Genomic DNA, 14,984 nt, shown 5'->3' with positions numbered 1-14,984 from the left:
ACGCCGCTGCCCGCCGAGGCTCTCCCCACCAAGGGCCTGCCGCCCGGGCTGCTGGCGTTGGGCGAGGTCGCTCGGCCCCCGCTGGAAGCCGCCATCCACGACGCGGTAGAACTAGTGGCCCGCGCGCTGGGCAGCACGGCCCGCGTGCAGCCGGAGCGTGCCGTCCTCCCCACCACGGTCAACTGCAATGACCTGCCGCTGCCCGGTCCCTAGTCCTCCGGCCGCCTCTTGGCACGGTGGGCGGGGACCCTGCTGCAGGAAGCCGCGTCTGCCGGTGCGGCGTGAGAGGCGACATTATTGGGCATTTGCTGTATGCCAGGCGCTGTCTCCATCTTGGGTGGAAGCAGAGCCCAAGAAGGAGATTCTGCGTGCGTGCGAGCGTGCGTGTGTGTGGCTTTGGGAGAAGCAGGAAGGGAGGGAAAGGAATAGGTGAGGCTCTGCCTGACCCGGGGAGCCCTGGAGCGGGGGCAGCACTCCGCAGCAAGAAGGCCCCACCTGAGCCTCTCAACTGGGCTTTGGGCTGGGCGGTCGCCCCAGGCCCCTGGGGCGTGGGTACCCCGGCTGGGAAGGGGATCTGGAGTGGGGGGTGCAGCAGCATCCCCCGTGGCCCGGGGTGTCTGAGGCGGGGCGATAGGTCTCACCTCGGGGGAGGGATCCTTCCGCCGCCCTGATGCCGCCCACCCCCACCAGGTTCCTGGCCAACACGTCCTTCCGGGGCCACACGGGGCCGCTGTGGGTGACCGGCTCCTCGCAGGTGCAAATCTCCCGGCGCTTCCGCGTGTGGAGCCTCCGCCGGGACCCGCGGGGCGCCCCGGCCTGGGCCACGCTGGGCCGGTGGCGGGACGGGCGGCCCCCACCCCCGCCGGGCGCCCGGGCGCGGCCCAAGCTGCGCGTGGTGACGCTGGTGGAGCACCCGTTCGTGTTCGCCCGCGAGCCGGACGAGGACGGTCGGTGCCCGGCGGGGCAGCTGTGCCTGGCCCCCGGCACAAACGACTCGGCCGCTCTGCGCGCGCTCTTCGCCGCGCTGGCCGACGGCTCGGCGCCCCGCGCGCTGCGCAGGTGCTGCTACGGCTACTGCATCGACCTGCTGGAGCGCCTGGCGGAGGATGCGCCCTTCGACTTCGAGCTGTACACCGTGGGCGACAGCAAGTACGGCGCGCTGAGCGACGGGCGCTGGAGCGGCCTGGTGGGCGACCTGCTGGCCGGCCGGGCGCACATGGCCGTCACCAGCTTCAGCATCAACTCAGCCTGCTCGCAGGTGGTGGACTTCACCAGCCCCTTCTTCTCCACCAGCCTGGGCGTCATGGCGCGCGCGCGGGACACGGCGTCGCGCCGGCCGGGCGCACATGGCCGTCACCAGCTTCAGCATCAACTCAGCCTGCTCGCAGGTGGTGGACTTCACCAGCCCCTTCTCCACCAGCCTGGGCGTCATGGCGCGCGCGCGGGACACGGCGTCGCCCATCGGCGCCTTCATGTGGCCTCTGCACTGGTCCATGTGGCTGGGCATCTTCACCGCGCTGCACCTGACTGCGCTCTTCCTCACCCTCTATGAGTGGCGCAGCCCCTCCTGCCTCACGCCCCGCGGCCGCAACCGGGGCACCGTATTCTCCTACTCCTCCGCCCTCAACCTCTGCTACGCCATCCTCTTTGGACGCACAGTGTCCGGTAAGACGCCCAAGTGCCCCACGGGCTGCCTCCTCGTGAACCTGTGGGCCATCTTCTGCCTGCTCGTGCTGTCCAGCTACACGGCCAACCTGGCCGCCGTCATGGTCGGGGACAAGACTTTTGAGGAGCTGTCGGGGATCCACGACCCTAAGGTGCGTGGCCATGGGGTTTCAGGGGTCAGAGACTGGAGGTCACCCCCGCCCCCAGTCCCCACCCAGTAGAGGGCGGCCATCTGCTCCCGCAAACTCATGTTGAACCCAGCTGGGACAAAACAGGTGAGGCTGCTGGTGAGAATCAAGAGAGAGAAACAAAGGAGATGGTGTGTGAATTGGTGATGAAGTTCCAGGGAGGAAAATTAGACAGGGTGGGGACACAGGGAGCACTGGGGAGGGTTAATTTCTCAAATGGGGGTTAACAATTCCTCTGGGAGAGGTGATATGTGAGGGACTTTTATGTAGATATCAGGGAGGAATATGGTAAGCAGAGGAGGCAGCCTGTGCAAAGGCCCTGGGACAGGATTGTGCTTGGCAGGTTGGAGGAACAGCAAGGAGGCCTGTGTGTGGCTGGAGCGGAGTGAGTGAGGGGGAGAGGAGGGAGAGGGGGGAGGGGAGAGCAGGGAGGGGGATGGGGCAGTCATGCAGGGCCTGCACGTGTGGGAGGACCTGGGCCTCCACAGAAGCTCCATTTAGACAGAACTTTCACCAGGAGTCCTGGAGGGCTGTGGGCAGAGCAGGGCATGCCCCAGCCTACATATTTTTCTCTTTTAATGAAAAAATTTTAATATTCTGGAGTAGGGAGCAAGGCCCACGGTGAATGAACCCATTGCCCGGCTCCAAAGTCAGCTCCTGACCAGTTTCGTCTGTGCACCAGCCATAGCCGCTGGATTACCATGAGGGAAATCCCAGGCCTCCTGTCATTTTGTCATGAGTATTCTGGGAACTTAAACATCAGGCAGCCATTTTTCTCAGTTGTCTTTTTTTTTTCACGGTTTGTTTGAATCTGGATCCAAAATGTACAGACCAAGAGGAAGGTAGAAACCTCCTTGTTACCAAACCAAACTTGGGTCCACTCACCTGCAGGCAGTAAAGCCAATCTACTGACACAGGGTCCTGGTGAAGGAAAGTGCAGTGTTTATTGCAGACGCCAAGCAAGGAGTCTGCGCAGCTAGTGCTTAAGACCTGAACTCCTGGGGCTTCCCTGGTGGCGCAGCGGTTGAGAGTCCGCCTGCCGATGCAGGGGACACAGGTTCGGGCCCCGGTCCGGGAAGATCCCACGTGCCGCGGAGCGGCTGGGCCCGTGAGCCATGGCCGCTGAGCCTGCGCGTCCGGAGCCTGTGCTCCGCAACGGGAGAGGCCACAACGGTGAGAGGCCCGCGTAGCACACACAAAAAAAAAAAAAAAGTACTTGCTAGTTCTACAGCTTCTGGCAAGTTACTTAGCCGCCCTGAGTCTCAGTTTCGCCATCCGTAAAACGTGGACAGTACCAATCTTATGGGGTTATTGCCATCGTTTAATTAAATAATGAATGCAGAACATCTAGCAGAATTCTTGGCATGTAGGGGAGACTTGATCAACATTATGTCCATCCCTCCTCCATCAGTCTAGGAAACAGGAAGAATGGATTAGTTTATACGAAAATGACTGGGATATGGCAGGTGTATAATAACATTATTTCATTCACCATGACTGTGGTACAGAACCAAAATGACTTTTTTTTTTTAATATTTATTTATTTATTTTTGGCTGCGTTTGGTCTTCGTTGCTGCGCGCGGGCTTTCTCTAGTTGCGCGAGCAGGGGCTACTCTTCATTGCAGCGCGTAGGCTTCTCATTGCGGTGGCTTCTCTTGTTGCGGAGCACGGGCTCTAGGTCCGCGACTTCAGTAGTTGTGGCGTGCAGGCTCAGTAGTTGTGGCACACGGGCTTAGTTGCTCTGCGGCATGTGGGATCTTTCCAGGCCAGGGCTCGAACCCGTGTCCTCTGCAGTGGCAGGCAGATTCTTAACCACTGCTCCACCAGGGAAGTCCCAAAATAAGACTTTTAAAATGTTATATCTTCAGCAAAGAAGTTATGGTTCTCTCCTAAGGGAAACTGGCATGCCAATTACCCCAGGAGAAAAGAAAGCCTTAGGCAGTGTACATGGAGTCACATGAAACCCACCCAGCCCTCCAAGTTGATTAGACCACAACCGGACTTCTAAACAAAGGTCCCCAGTCCAGCACCAATTACGCATGGACTGTCATAAAAGAAGACCTGGGCCAAGCAGATTTTTTTTTCTCTCTAAAAGTTGAACTGAGAAATGCCAGGAGAATAAAAAGCACTTAGCAGCAGAAAACAAAAGATCATGAGACAGAAATAAAGCAGTGAGACCGTGATGCATCATAAACAAGGTGAAGTTATGAGAGTCAGAAACTAGGAAGTCAAGAAAATATAAAGGCCAGAGGTTGAGGAAATCAGGCTGCAGGAAGAGGAAAACAGCCATGAAGAAGACATGAGTCATGAAAACGATGGAACACAGCAGTCACGATCCATACACTCTTGAGGCCAACATTCCTGGAACCACCCAGGATTCCAAATGACTGTACAATTCCACTTTCAGTCTCTGTGTGGCCCAGATTCTGCTGGAGTTCTTTTTTTTTTTTTTTAACATCTTTATTGGAGTATAATTGCTTTACAATGGTGTGTTAGTTTCTGCTTTATAACAAAGTGAATCAGCTATATATATACATATATCCCCATATCCCCTCCCTCATGCGTCTCTCTCCCACCCTCCCTATCTAGGTGGGCACAAAGCACTGAGCTGATCTCCCTGTGCTATGCAGCTGCTTCCCACTAGCTATCTATTTTACATTTGGTAGGGTATATATGTCCGTGCCACTCTGCTAGAGTTCTTGATCCTCCCAAGGCCAACTGAAGAGCTTTCCCTGAGTTCCCACACACATGTAACCTTATGATAAACTTATGAATAATTTGAATGAATCTCTGTTTTTTCACCCAAACAAGTCTGATTAAATCAACCTGCTTGGCTATATTTAACATATAGCCTGGATTTCCTGGGATCAGTCCAATTTCATGAATTTGTCCTAATTTTTGAAAAGGGATTTATTACAACTATAATGCCGCGGAGCGGCTGGGCCCGTGAGCCATGGCCGCTGAGCCTGCACGTCCGGAGCCTGTGCTCCGCAACGGGAGAGGCCACAACGGTGAGAGGCCCGCGTAGCACAAAAAACAGCAAAAAAAAAAAAAAAAAAAAGGCCTGAACTCCTGGATGGCTTTCAGGGAAAGGTTTATTTTTGTTTGTTTGTTTTTTAATTTTTATTTAAGTATTGGGGAAAGGTTTTTAAAGACAGGGTGAGGGAGGAGGGTTGTGGGGTGTGTGATTAGCTCCTGGATGTTCTGATCGGTTGGTGGTGAACTAATTGGGAGTCAACATCATCAGCCTTCTGGTTCCAGTCAGTCTGGGGTCTACGTGCTTGTGGGCATCATGCAGTTAACTTCTTCCACCTGGTGGGGGTTTCAGTATCTGCAAAAGAGCTCAAAGGATCTGGCTCAATTTTTTTTTTCTTTTTTGCCATGCCGCATGGCATGCAGGATCTCAGTTCCCCAACCAGGGATTGAACCCATGCCCCCTGCAGTGGAAGCACTGAGTCTTACCCACTGGACCGCCAGGGAAGTTCACTGGCTCAGAATATTATCTACAGCCCTTGAGAAGGAATTAAAAGTCCTTGACTTTAATGGCTAAACTGTTATTATTATTTCATCTTGTTTGACTGTTTCCTTTGTTTCTGCATTTTCTCACTTCTCTGATTAAATTTATTCTTTGGAACTCGGGGAAGGCCTAGGAGACTAAAGTTTTTCCACAGACAAGAGGCAGGCAGAGGACCGGGTGGGGGTCTGTCCCGGGAAGGCCCCATGGGGCCATCTTGACACTCCATCTTTTTGTTCACTAGCGATGTGTTTGTTGGAGAAGTTGTTTTTTCTCCTGCAGCATCTCCCAGTGTTTGGATCTAGCTGCTCTCGTCCCCTGCTGCTCCCCCACCCCAGCGTCCTCTGTTAAACCAGTAATGAGACCTAGATGCTTGCTGTCCCATGGGCCAGCCACTCTCCACATGTGGCTACTTTTTTAAAATAATTTTTTAAAATAATTTTTTTTTGGCTGTATTGGGTCTTCATTTCTGCGTGCAGGCTTCTCATTGCGGTGGCTTCTCTTGTTGCGGAACATAGGCTCTAGGCGCGTGGGCTCAGTAGTTGTGGTGCATGGGTTTAGTTGCTCCCCGGCATGTGGGCTCGAATCCGTGTCCCCTGCATTGGCAGGTGGATTCTTAACCAATGCACCACCAGGGAAGTCCCGTGGCTACTTTTTAAATTGATTTAATTGAAAGCACTCAGCAGCCACTTGAGAACAGCACAGGTGTAGAGCATTTCCTTCCCCAGAAAGTTCTAGATGGCCCTGCTTGCCTCAGGTCTGGCTTTTCGGAAGTGCTGTAGCCCCAACAGGGAGGCCCTGGTCAGGTGGCCTCAGCAGCCACTCATGCTTTACTTTAGGGAGGTTGCACAAACAGTGGGCGGGCCGGAGAGCCCAGGGCTGAGGGGGCAGCGCTGGTGCAGGAGGAATGGGGGATGGGGGCCTTGGGTAGGGGCTGCGGAGGGGCGAGCACCGGGCAGGTCCAGGGTGTCCGGAGGGCAGCGCCCACAGGATCTGCAGGTGGACGGGACGAGGAGATGAGAGACGCAGAGGCGGGCAGAGGAGGGAGAGCAACTGCGGTGGGAAGGTGTGGGGTGGCTCGGGAGTGGGTCTTGGACGCAGTGAGCTTGGGGTTCCCGGGGGACCCTAAGGAGAGACGCAGCGGGTGCGGCGGAGGCGGAAGTGTGGAGTTAAGGGCCTGGAGATGGACGTGCAGGTTTTAGAACATTTTCAACTGGACGGTCCTGCCCCCAGGGGACACGGGGCTATGTCCTGGCACATCTGTGGTTGTCGGACTAGGGCAGGGGGCTCCTGGCATCTAGGGGGTGGGGCCAGGGATGCTGCTCCACACCCCACGGAGCCAAGGACGGCCCCCCAGAGATGACGTGGCCCACGTGAGCCGGTTGAGAGCCCTGGGCCTGGGCGCTCCGGGCTGGCGGACGGAACGGGGGTTGGGGAGAGCCGGGCTGGGATCAGTGCCCCCCCCCCACCAGGCGCTGACCGGGCGCTGGCCCGCAGCTGCACCACCCGTCCCAGGGTTTCCGCTTCGGCACCGTGTGGGAAAGCAGCGCCAAGGCCTACATCAAGAAGAGCTTCCCGGAGATGTACGCACACGTGCGGCGCCACAGCGCGCCCACCACGCCCCACGGCATCGCCATGCTGACATAAGGGGGGCGCGCGGGGCGGGGCCAGGCGGGCGGGGTTGCTCACCCCGTCCCCCTCCCGGGCAGAAGCGACCCCCCCCCAGGCTCAACGCCTTCATCGTGGACAAGTCGCTCCTGGACTACGAGGTGTCCATCGACGTGGACTGCAGACTGCTGACCGTGGGCAAGACTTCCGCCATCGAGGGTGAGCGGCCCCCGGGACCAGTGATCTGCGGGCTCCAGGCGGGCACAGCTCCTGTGGGTCTGCGTCCAGCCCGGTCCCAACCCAACGCCTGGCCTCCCCCAGGCTCTGGCATCGGACTCCCCCGGAATTCGCCGCTCACCTCCAACCTGTCCGAGTTCATCAGCCGCTACAAGTCCTCCGGCTTCATCGACCTGCTGCACGACAAGTGGTACAAGATGGTGCCTTGTGGCAAGCGTGTCTTCGCCGTTACAGAGGTAGGGCAGGCCCGGGACGCAGGGAGGGGTAGGCGTGGGGGGCTCTGAGCCTGTGTGGTCCTTCACCAAGGTGACCAACCCCTCCTCGTTCCCGACTGTGTGTTTGCCTGCTTTTCTGCACCCTATTCATCCTCCAAAACCCCAGTTCCAGTGGCCTTCCTTCCATGACACCTCACCTCTGAAAATGAAGCCCTAGCCTTCCAATCCGGCTCCCACAGCCCCAGGCCCTTCTCTCTGGCCCAACCTCTGCCCCCACCCCCGTCCAAGGCCAGGGCTCCCCAAGGGTCTGCCATGACCAGGAGGGGTTTTGTGCCTGCGTCCTGACCGCAGACCCTCCAGATGGGCATCTACCACTTCTCGGGACTCTTCGTGCTGCTCTGCCTGGGCCTGGGCAGTGCTCTGCTCTGCTCAGCTCGCTGGGGGAGCATGTCTTCTACCGCCTGGCGCTGCCGCGCATCCGAAGGGGCAACAAGCTGCAGTACTGGCTGCACACGAGCCAGGTGAGGAGCGGGGGCTGGGGGGTGGAGGGAGGGGGGAGCGCGTGCAGGGTGGCCTGCCGCTGACCCGACCCCGTCGCGACTTCTGTCTTGGCTCCTAGAGAATCCATCGCGCCCTCAACACGAGCCGCCCGAGGGGCAGGAGGAGCCGGAGCCGAGGTAAGGGGCTCTGGGGGCCGCTCTCCACCCCAGCAACTCCCATCCCCGCCCTCCAGCCGACCAATGGATCCACACCTCCCGCCACCCACGGCCTCCTCAGGGACCCTGACCCTAAAGGGCAGAGTGGGACTGTGGGTAGGACGCGGCTGCCCAGCCCCATCCGTCCCCAGGGGTCCCGAGGAGCCGCGGCAGGACACTCTGGCCGCCCCCGCGGGCCCGGGGGGCTGGACACGGGTGCACTGGGCCTCGGTGAGGGAGCGTCGCGCGCACTTCCTGCTGGAGCCGGCCGTGGCCGCCGCCACCGCTCCCGTTGAGGATGCCCCAGACGAGGATGCGGATGCGGCCGGGCCGCCGGGGGCGGGGGGGCCCGTCTGGCTCTGCTCCAACGGCCGCCCGCCCGCCGAGCTGTTCCCGGGCGCCCCGCGCCCCGGGGGGCTAGAGCAGCTGGAGCAGCGCATCGCGGGCGCACGCGAGAGGCTCCGCCAGGCGCTGGTGCGGCGCGGGCAGCTCCTCGCCCAGCTCGGGGACAGCGCCCGCGACGGGCCGCACAGCCGGCTCCAGGCCTCCCGGGAAGCACCCGTGGCCGCCCGGTGACGCGGGACCAGGCCCTCCTCCACCTGCAGCGGGGGCTCCGAGGGGCCCCGCCTGGCCACGGGGTCGACCCCACTCCCTCCCCCCCCCCACACACACACAAACGCTGGCTGGACGCTGTCAACAGTTTATTCTATATACAAACACCATTTTGTACACTGCAATTAAATAGAGTGGAATGAGCCCTCTTCTGCATTCCTCACGGCATAATTGGGTTGGGCCACCGGCAGTCTTCACCCCGAGCAGGGCGGGACCCCGGCGCCCCCCGTGGCTGCCTTCGATGTTGGTGCCTGGGCGCGTCCTGGGCCCGAGCTTCGCCTTCCCGGGGCCCCAGCCTGGGCGTGTGGGGTGGCGGTGGAAAGGCACTGCACACGAGGGAGCACCAGCTGAGCCGGCCCCTCTCGTTTCACCTTGCTCAGAGGCTTGCCCATCTTGCCCCGGGACAGCTCGCTCTGGACCTTTCACAAACCCTTTGCAGAACCTTCCATGGAGCCCCCATCCCTTCTCCCACCCTGGCTCATCGGCCGGTCTTAATTCGCTGGCTGAGGGGGCCCACCATAGACAGGGACAGGCTATAGGCAGGCCCCATGCCCTATGCCCTGGGGGAGAGAAGCCCACCTCCAAGCAAACCTGATGGACTCTGATACCACCTAAGGCAGGCTGGGCAGTCCCAGAGCCACTGGGGACAGCCTCCCTGACCCCGGAGGGCTCCAGCCAGGTCACACCCAGCTGGCCTGGATGGCCAGGGACAGAGGCAGTCAGCTGCCCAGGGCTCAGGAGCCGACCTCCGAGGGCGCATCCGCTGGAGCCGTGGACGCAAGGCTGGGCCCACTCACCCCGGCGGTCTGAGGGGCTGTGTCAGACCCTGGGGAGTCGCTCGTGGGGGCACTGTCCTGGGGGGCCCGAGGAAGCGCCGCAGCGCCGGCCGGCCGCCGGTCCAGGAGAGAGGCGCTCAGGCCAGACAAGAAGGAGGCGTCTGTGATGATAGCGGCCGTCTCTGCCATCCAGCCCAGGTCACCACTGGCTGCTGCAGCTACTGAGGCCGCCGCGGCCACCAGGGAGCTGGGTGCCTCAGCCATGGGCCCAGGGCCTCCGCCACCACCCTGCAAGCCAGGGCCCAGGGCAGGGGGCTGGCCGGTAGAGTCGGGCGTGGCAGCCGGGGCGCCTCCGTTGTTGTTCAGGTCGTCCGGCAGGGCCGTGGGGCCGCCAGGGCCCAGAGGGGGCGTCTGCAGCAGCATCTCCTGGACGCGGATCTGCTGCAGAATGGCGGGCAGCTCGTAGTGGTGGAAGAAGTAGATCATGGAATGCTGAGGGGCGGGCGCCGGGTCAGGCAAGGCCCGAGCCAGAACGCAGCCTCCGCAGAACCCCCGACAGGCTGGATGGACCCTGGGGTCACCAGTCCCAAGGGCAGCCCACCTCACCTGGATGAAGAGCCAAGAAGTGACGAGGGCCAGGCTGCTGTACTGCCCGTTGAAGCGGTAGTGGTAGGCGTAGAAGGCGAAGTGGTACAGGTAGAAGAACCTGCGAGGGGGACAGTGAGGCGCTGCCCACCCGGCTGCCCCCACCCTAGACCACACGGACCCCGGTGCCCACCGAAGCCAGTGCCGCTTGCTGGTGTTGGTGTGGCAGCAAATGGCGTCATACTGGTCGGCCAGCCACACGATGAGGATGATGTAGAAGGCCGTGGTGGTGTCGTTGAAGAACTCAGACATGATGGCCTCCATTCCTGTGGGGAGATGGGAGACTGCTGGTTGGGGGGGGCGGGCCGGTGACGGGCCAGGGCAGGGGACAGGGCGTGGGGGCACAGGGTCCTCACCCACGAGGGCCAGGATGACGGTCAGCAGGGGCGCTGCAGGGAAGGCGATGGCCATGTTCATCTCCAGCATCTGCAGCAGGTCCACTGCGGGCAGAGGGCGGCGGGCGGGCAGACCGGGTGAGGCGCCCGGCGGGGGGGTGGGGGGCGGGGGAGGTGGCCGGTGGGGAAACTCACCAATGAAGACGAATATCTGGTGGTGGGAGTAGCGCAGCAGCATGGACACGCTTAGGGTCTGCAAGCAGGGCAGCGTGAGGCCTGGGGCCGCCGCCTCGCCCCACGCCCTCCGGCCCCCGCCCCGCCCGCGGCACTCACGAAGATGACCATGATGACAAAGGCGGCCAGGTAGGACGTGCGGGCCATCCACATGCTCACGAAGCGGTAGTGCTCCCCGGACACCACGTTCCGCAGGAAGCCTGCGCGGGAGGCAGTGAGCCTGCGCCCCAGACCACCCCGGCCCCGCCCCGGCCCCGCTCACCCGGCTGGGCCCCGCACCCTTGTTCTCCTCGTTTTCTGCCAGCCCTTTCACACTGGACATGAGAATGTCGTCGTAGCCCAGGAACTCAGCCAGCAGCAGGCGGCTGAAGCGGTCCCCGAAGCACTGGTCCCGCGTGGGGTCTGTGGGCAGGACCGTGACAGGGGTGTGCACCTGGCCAGGCCCCCACCAGCCCCAGTCCTGCCGGAGGCCCGGGGAAGGCCAGATCTCCACTTCTGGGAGCGGAGGAGCCCCCGCCCGCCCCCGACCCGAGCAGTGATGTGCGTGACAACCCCAGAGGAACGGTCGAGGGATGAAGCCTCGGGAAGCTTCCCGCAGCTGGAGAGCAGGGGCGGCCCCCAGGCCCCGGAAGCCAGTGCTCCTGGATGACCCCTTACCCGGAGCTCGATTCTGCAGCTGACACTCACCCAGGGTGACCACCATGACGGGGATGCTGAGCCGCTGCCGCGTGGCCTGCGACAGCCGCAAGAAGCCGTACTCCAGCGCGTACTCCACGATGTACTCGTCCTGCGGCCACGCTGTGGGTGGGGCGTGCCTGGTCAGCCGACGGAGCCTCTCTCCCCTGGGAGGGGCGGGGTGACCGCAGCCCACCGGGGGCACTGCCCTTTAGCCCCAGTGAGCAACGAGTACCTTTTGTGGGCGTCTCAGGGAAAGGGAACTCCTGGCTGTCGTTTAGGGCCTCGGGGCCTCCTGGAGGCTTGAACACCTTGGGCTCGATGTCCAGCTCAAACTGCAGAGAGGGAAGCAGGGGTCAGCAGGCCCATGGTGCCAAAGGGCCGGGCCTGGAGGCCTCTCCCTTACCGACTGACTGGAAGCAGATGTACCCCTGTCCCATCAGAGCCCCGATCCCCAACACTGAGCTCCCTGAGAGCCTGTCTCCGGGTGAGGTCTGGGAGGGATGCAGTCCCCTGCTGAGGTCTGCACCAATACCCTACCCACACCGATCCCTGGCCCACAGGATCCTGGCCTCTGGCTGCCCAAGCACGGCCCTCCCTGCGGGCTGTGGGCCCGGGTCCACTGGCATGCCTCTGCTGACGGGGCGCTGCATCACCAGGATGCCCAGGGCCCCCTTAGAGCTCTCAGCCCAGAGCCTTCTTCCCGGCTGTATCTGCCCTTGGCACCCCCAGAACTGGGCCAATCCCTTTCAAGTGACAGCTGGGAAACAGCCCAGGGTCCCAGTCGGCCCCAAGGCCACAGGAGCGGGAGCAGACAGGAAGGCCTGTGGCCCTGAAGGTCAGGAACGCTTCCAGCAGCCTGTCCTGCACAGTCTGCGTCACCAGTTCCTCTGTGCATTTACATGGCGCTCCCAGCCAGCTCACCTTGATGGAGCTGTTCCCAAACATCTCCATGGTTAGCTCCTCCTCCTCCTCGTCCTCGTCCTCCAGCTCCAGGCCTCCCGGCTCCACAGCCAGCCCAGGGAAGCTGCCGTCGCCATTGCAGAACTGCAGGAAGACGGGCGCGCGGCTCGAGTTGTGCTGCACCTCCACGCGCAGGATGCCCTCTCTCGGCCACTTGTCCCGCACATGCTCCAGGCAGTTGATGGGCGAGCGGGAGAAGACGATGTGGATGTAGGCCAGGACGAAGAGCACGAACAGGGCCTGGGGGCAGGGGGCAGTCAGCAGGGAAGCTGCCTGAGACCCCACAGCCCAGCCTGGAGGACCCCACCCAGCATATTGGGCTGCAGACAGCGTGGCTGAGCTCCCCGGGGGAGGGAAGCCTCGCCAGTCCCTCCGGGCAGCCTGGGTCCTGTGACTGCCCGAGTGAGCCAGGACGAGGCCCTCCGGGCGCCTGCAGGACCCCCACCCAGGCTGGGCTCAGGCCCACCCAACAGGGGCCCAAGCAGAGCACGTGGTGCCATCACCCAGCTGCCCCAGGAGAAAACTCCTGACCTCACCGGCTAAAAACAGCCTCCCTCGCCGGCGGGGCACCCTCTGCACCTCTCCCGGGCCAGCCTGAGCCGCTGAACACAGCCGACCCTCTTGGCCATGCCAACGGCCCCATGACAGGGCTCGCTCTGTCCCGAGGTACGGTTTCCCCAGAGTAAGACAAGACAGCCCTAACTGCTCACTGGAGGGATCCTGACACAGGGCCACACCTTGGGACGTCTGTGGTCATCGCGAATGGGGGCTCCCGGCATCGAGTGGGTAGGGCCGGGGAGGCTGCTCCACACCCCACAGCGCCCAGGACGGCCCCCCACAGAGAACGTCCCCCCACAGAGAAGGTCCCAGCCCCGATGTCCACAGTGCCGAGGAGAGGCCCTGCTCGACGTCACCCCAACCCCCCCACTCCAGGAGCCCCCGTTTGACCGCTGTGTTTCTCACGGGGTCCCGGTTGGCCAAGTGTCACCCTTCCGGCCTGGACGCCGTGTCAAGGGCATCGCTCCCGAGGTGAGTTCCCTGTGTGGTACAAATGATCGTGGGGAACCAGAGTACGAAGCCGCTCCTTGTCCTCTGTCAACGATGATGCTCAGGGCTGTGGTGAACTGCCCGTGGCCACGCGGCCACCCACCCCCCACGGCCCAGGACGGCCCCCCACAGAGAACGTCCCCCCACAGAGAAGGTCCCAGCCCCGATGTCCACAGTGCCGAGGAGAGGCCCTGCTCGACGTCACCCCAACCCCCCCACTCCAGGAGCCCCCGTTTGACCGCTGTGTTTCTCACGGGGTCCCGGTTGGCCAAGTGTCACCCTTCCGGCCTGGACGCCGTGTCAAGGGCATCGCTCCCGAGGTGAGTTCCCTGTGTGGTACAAATGATCGTGGGGAACCAGAGTACGAAGCCGCTCCTTGTCCTCTGTCAACGATGATGCTCAGGGCTGTGGTGAACTGCCCGTGGCCACGCGGCCACCGGCAGGGCCACCAGCACCTCGTCCTCTCCACGCCCTGCCATAAGCACCATAGGGTGGTGCCAGCGCTTGCCGTGGACCGCCCGGCCTCCTCTCTGGAGCCTGCCCTGCAGACTGGGCATGGGCTGGGTGAGCAGAGCACCCGCTCCTGTCCTGACGGGGCGGGAATCAGAGCACTGCTGATTTAAGCAGAGACAGACTGCACATCCCAAGCCCCTGGGGTTCAGGTCACGGCAGACAGATGCTGAGCTGAGAACAGAGCTGGGACCCTGCCTGGGGAGGAGGGGCTGGGAAGGCAGTGGGGAAGGCCAGCTGAGGCCCCCACGCCTGCAGAGCCTCCCACAGGCCAGCCTGTGCCAGGGCCCTGAGACGTGGCCACAGGCCAAGCGTCGCCCGGGACCCCCAGTACCTCTCCCCAACATTGTGTCTGGGGAGCTGGGAGCTGGTGACGGGAGTCATGACAGTGTGGGACCCACAGCAGAGCAGGGTGAGGTCAGAGAGCTGACCCACAGCCCCAGCCGTGCTCTCTGGGCCCAGATGTCCAGCAGGAGCCGTGTCTGGGACATTGTCTGCTCTGGGCCATAAGGACAACGCTGTACAACGTGCCGAGATATCACAAAAAGCGCTGACACACAGGGTGGCCCGATGCCAGGGGCTGCCCGAGCACTTCCCCCGGACACACGCGTGCCTGCCATCACCCCCAGTTTGCAGATGAGGAAACCAAGGCACAGAGGCCACGCGGCCAGGAGGGGTGGAGCCAGGAGTTCAACCTGGAACACACACCAGGCAGGGCCAGCTGGGTCCTGAGAGCAGGGGCACTTGAACGGATGGGGGGCTGGTGGCACCATGACCTCGCTGAGTGGCCCCCATGCCCCCACTGTCACCCTGGCGCCCTCACCGGGGTCTGCCCCATCACTGTCCTTATCTGTGACCTGAAACCCCTGGTGGGGTCCATCGCCCTTGACTGAGTGCGTGGGTCCCCGGAGGTGGGCCAGGACTCTCTCACCCCCTTGACAAGGCCTGCCCCAGATCTGGACTTGTTTCCCCACCGTGGAACGAGCTGGCTGCCCAGGCTTCCCTCCCCCTATGACCTATCATCAGACACACAGGGCAGCCCTACCCACGCGGGGAAGGCAGGGT

At 62.2% G+C, this 14,984-nt stretch overlaps 2 protein-coding genes across 2 annotated transcripts; one reads left to right on the top strand and one right to left on the bottom strand.

Moving 5' to 3' along the window:
• Positions 1-8,698, top strand: GRIN3B (glutamate ionotropic receptor NMDA type subunit 3B; the record flags this gene model as incomplete). The annotated part of the gene is given in 11 exon segments (XM_028496705.1): positions 1-236; positions 691-1,258; positions 1,389-1,817; positions 6,865-7,023; positions 7,119-7,194; positions 7,297-7,448; positions 7,779-7,844; positions 7,847-7,948; positions 8,047-8,065; positions 8,068-8,104; positions 8,275-8,698. Coding segments are annotated over 11 exon segments (2,268 nt in total), but the record flags the coding sequence as incomplete, so codon positions are not given.
• Positions 8,699-8,812: 114 nt separating this feature from the next.
• Positions 8,813-12,991, bottom strand: TMEM259 (transmembrane protein 259). The gene is made up of 11 exons (XM_055079119.1): positions 12,980-12,991; positions 12,324-12,812; positions 11,635-11,734; positions 11,412-11,522; positions 11,004-11,126; positions 10,824-10,924; positions 10,686-10,743; positions 10,512-10,595; positions 10,289-10,421; positions 10,117-10,216; positions 8,813-10,002 (listed from the first exon to the last, which is right to left on the bottom strand). Exons 1-11 carry the CDS (start codon positions 12,989-12,991, stop codon positions 9,469-9,471), a joined length of 1,845 nt encoding a protein of 614 aa, XP_054935094.1. The 3' UTR covers positions 8,813-9,468.
• Positions 12,992-14,984: the final 1,993 nt, after the last annotated feature.

This window comes from Physeter macrocephalus, chromosome 2 (assembly GCF_002837175.3).
Source record: "Physeter macrocephalus isolate SW-GA chromosome 2, ASM283717v5, whole genome shotgun sequence".
NCBI classification, from domain to species: Eukaryota; Metazoa; Chordata; class Mammalia; order Artiodactyla; family Physeteridae; genus Physeter; species Physeter macrocephalus.
Note: the sequence above shows the minus strand (reverse complement) of the source record. Positions and strands in the feature narration are given on the sequence as shown.

Excerpts from the sequence above, each read along its gene's own strand:
- TMEM259 (XM_055079119.1), bottom strand. Across the intron at positions 10,925-11,003 it reads AGAAAACGAGGAGAACAAGG|GCTTCCTGCGGAACGTGGTG; the intron begins GTGCGGGGCCCA and ends CCTCCCGCGCAG. Across the intron at positions 10,003-10,116 it reads CTTCTTGGCTCTTCATCCAG|CATTCCATGATCTACTTCTT; the intron begins GTGAGGTGGGCT and ends CCCGCCCCTCAG.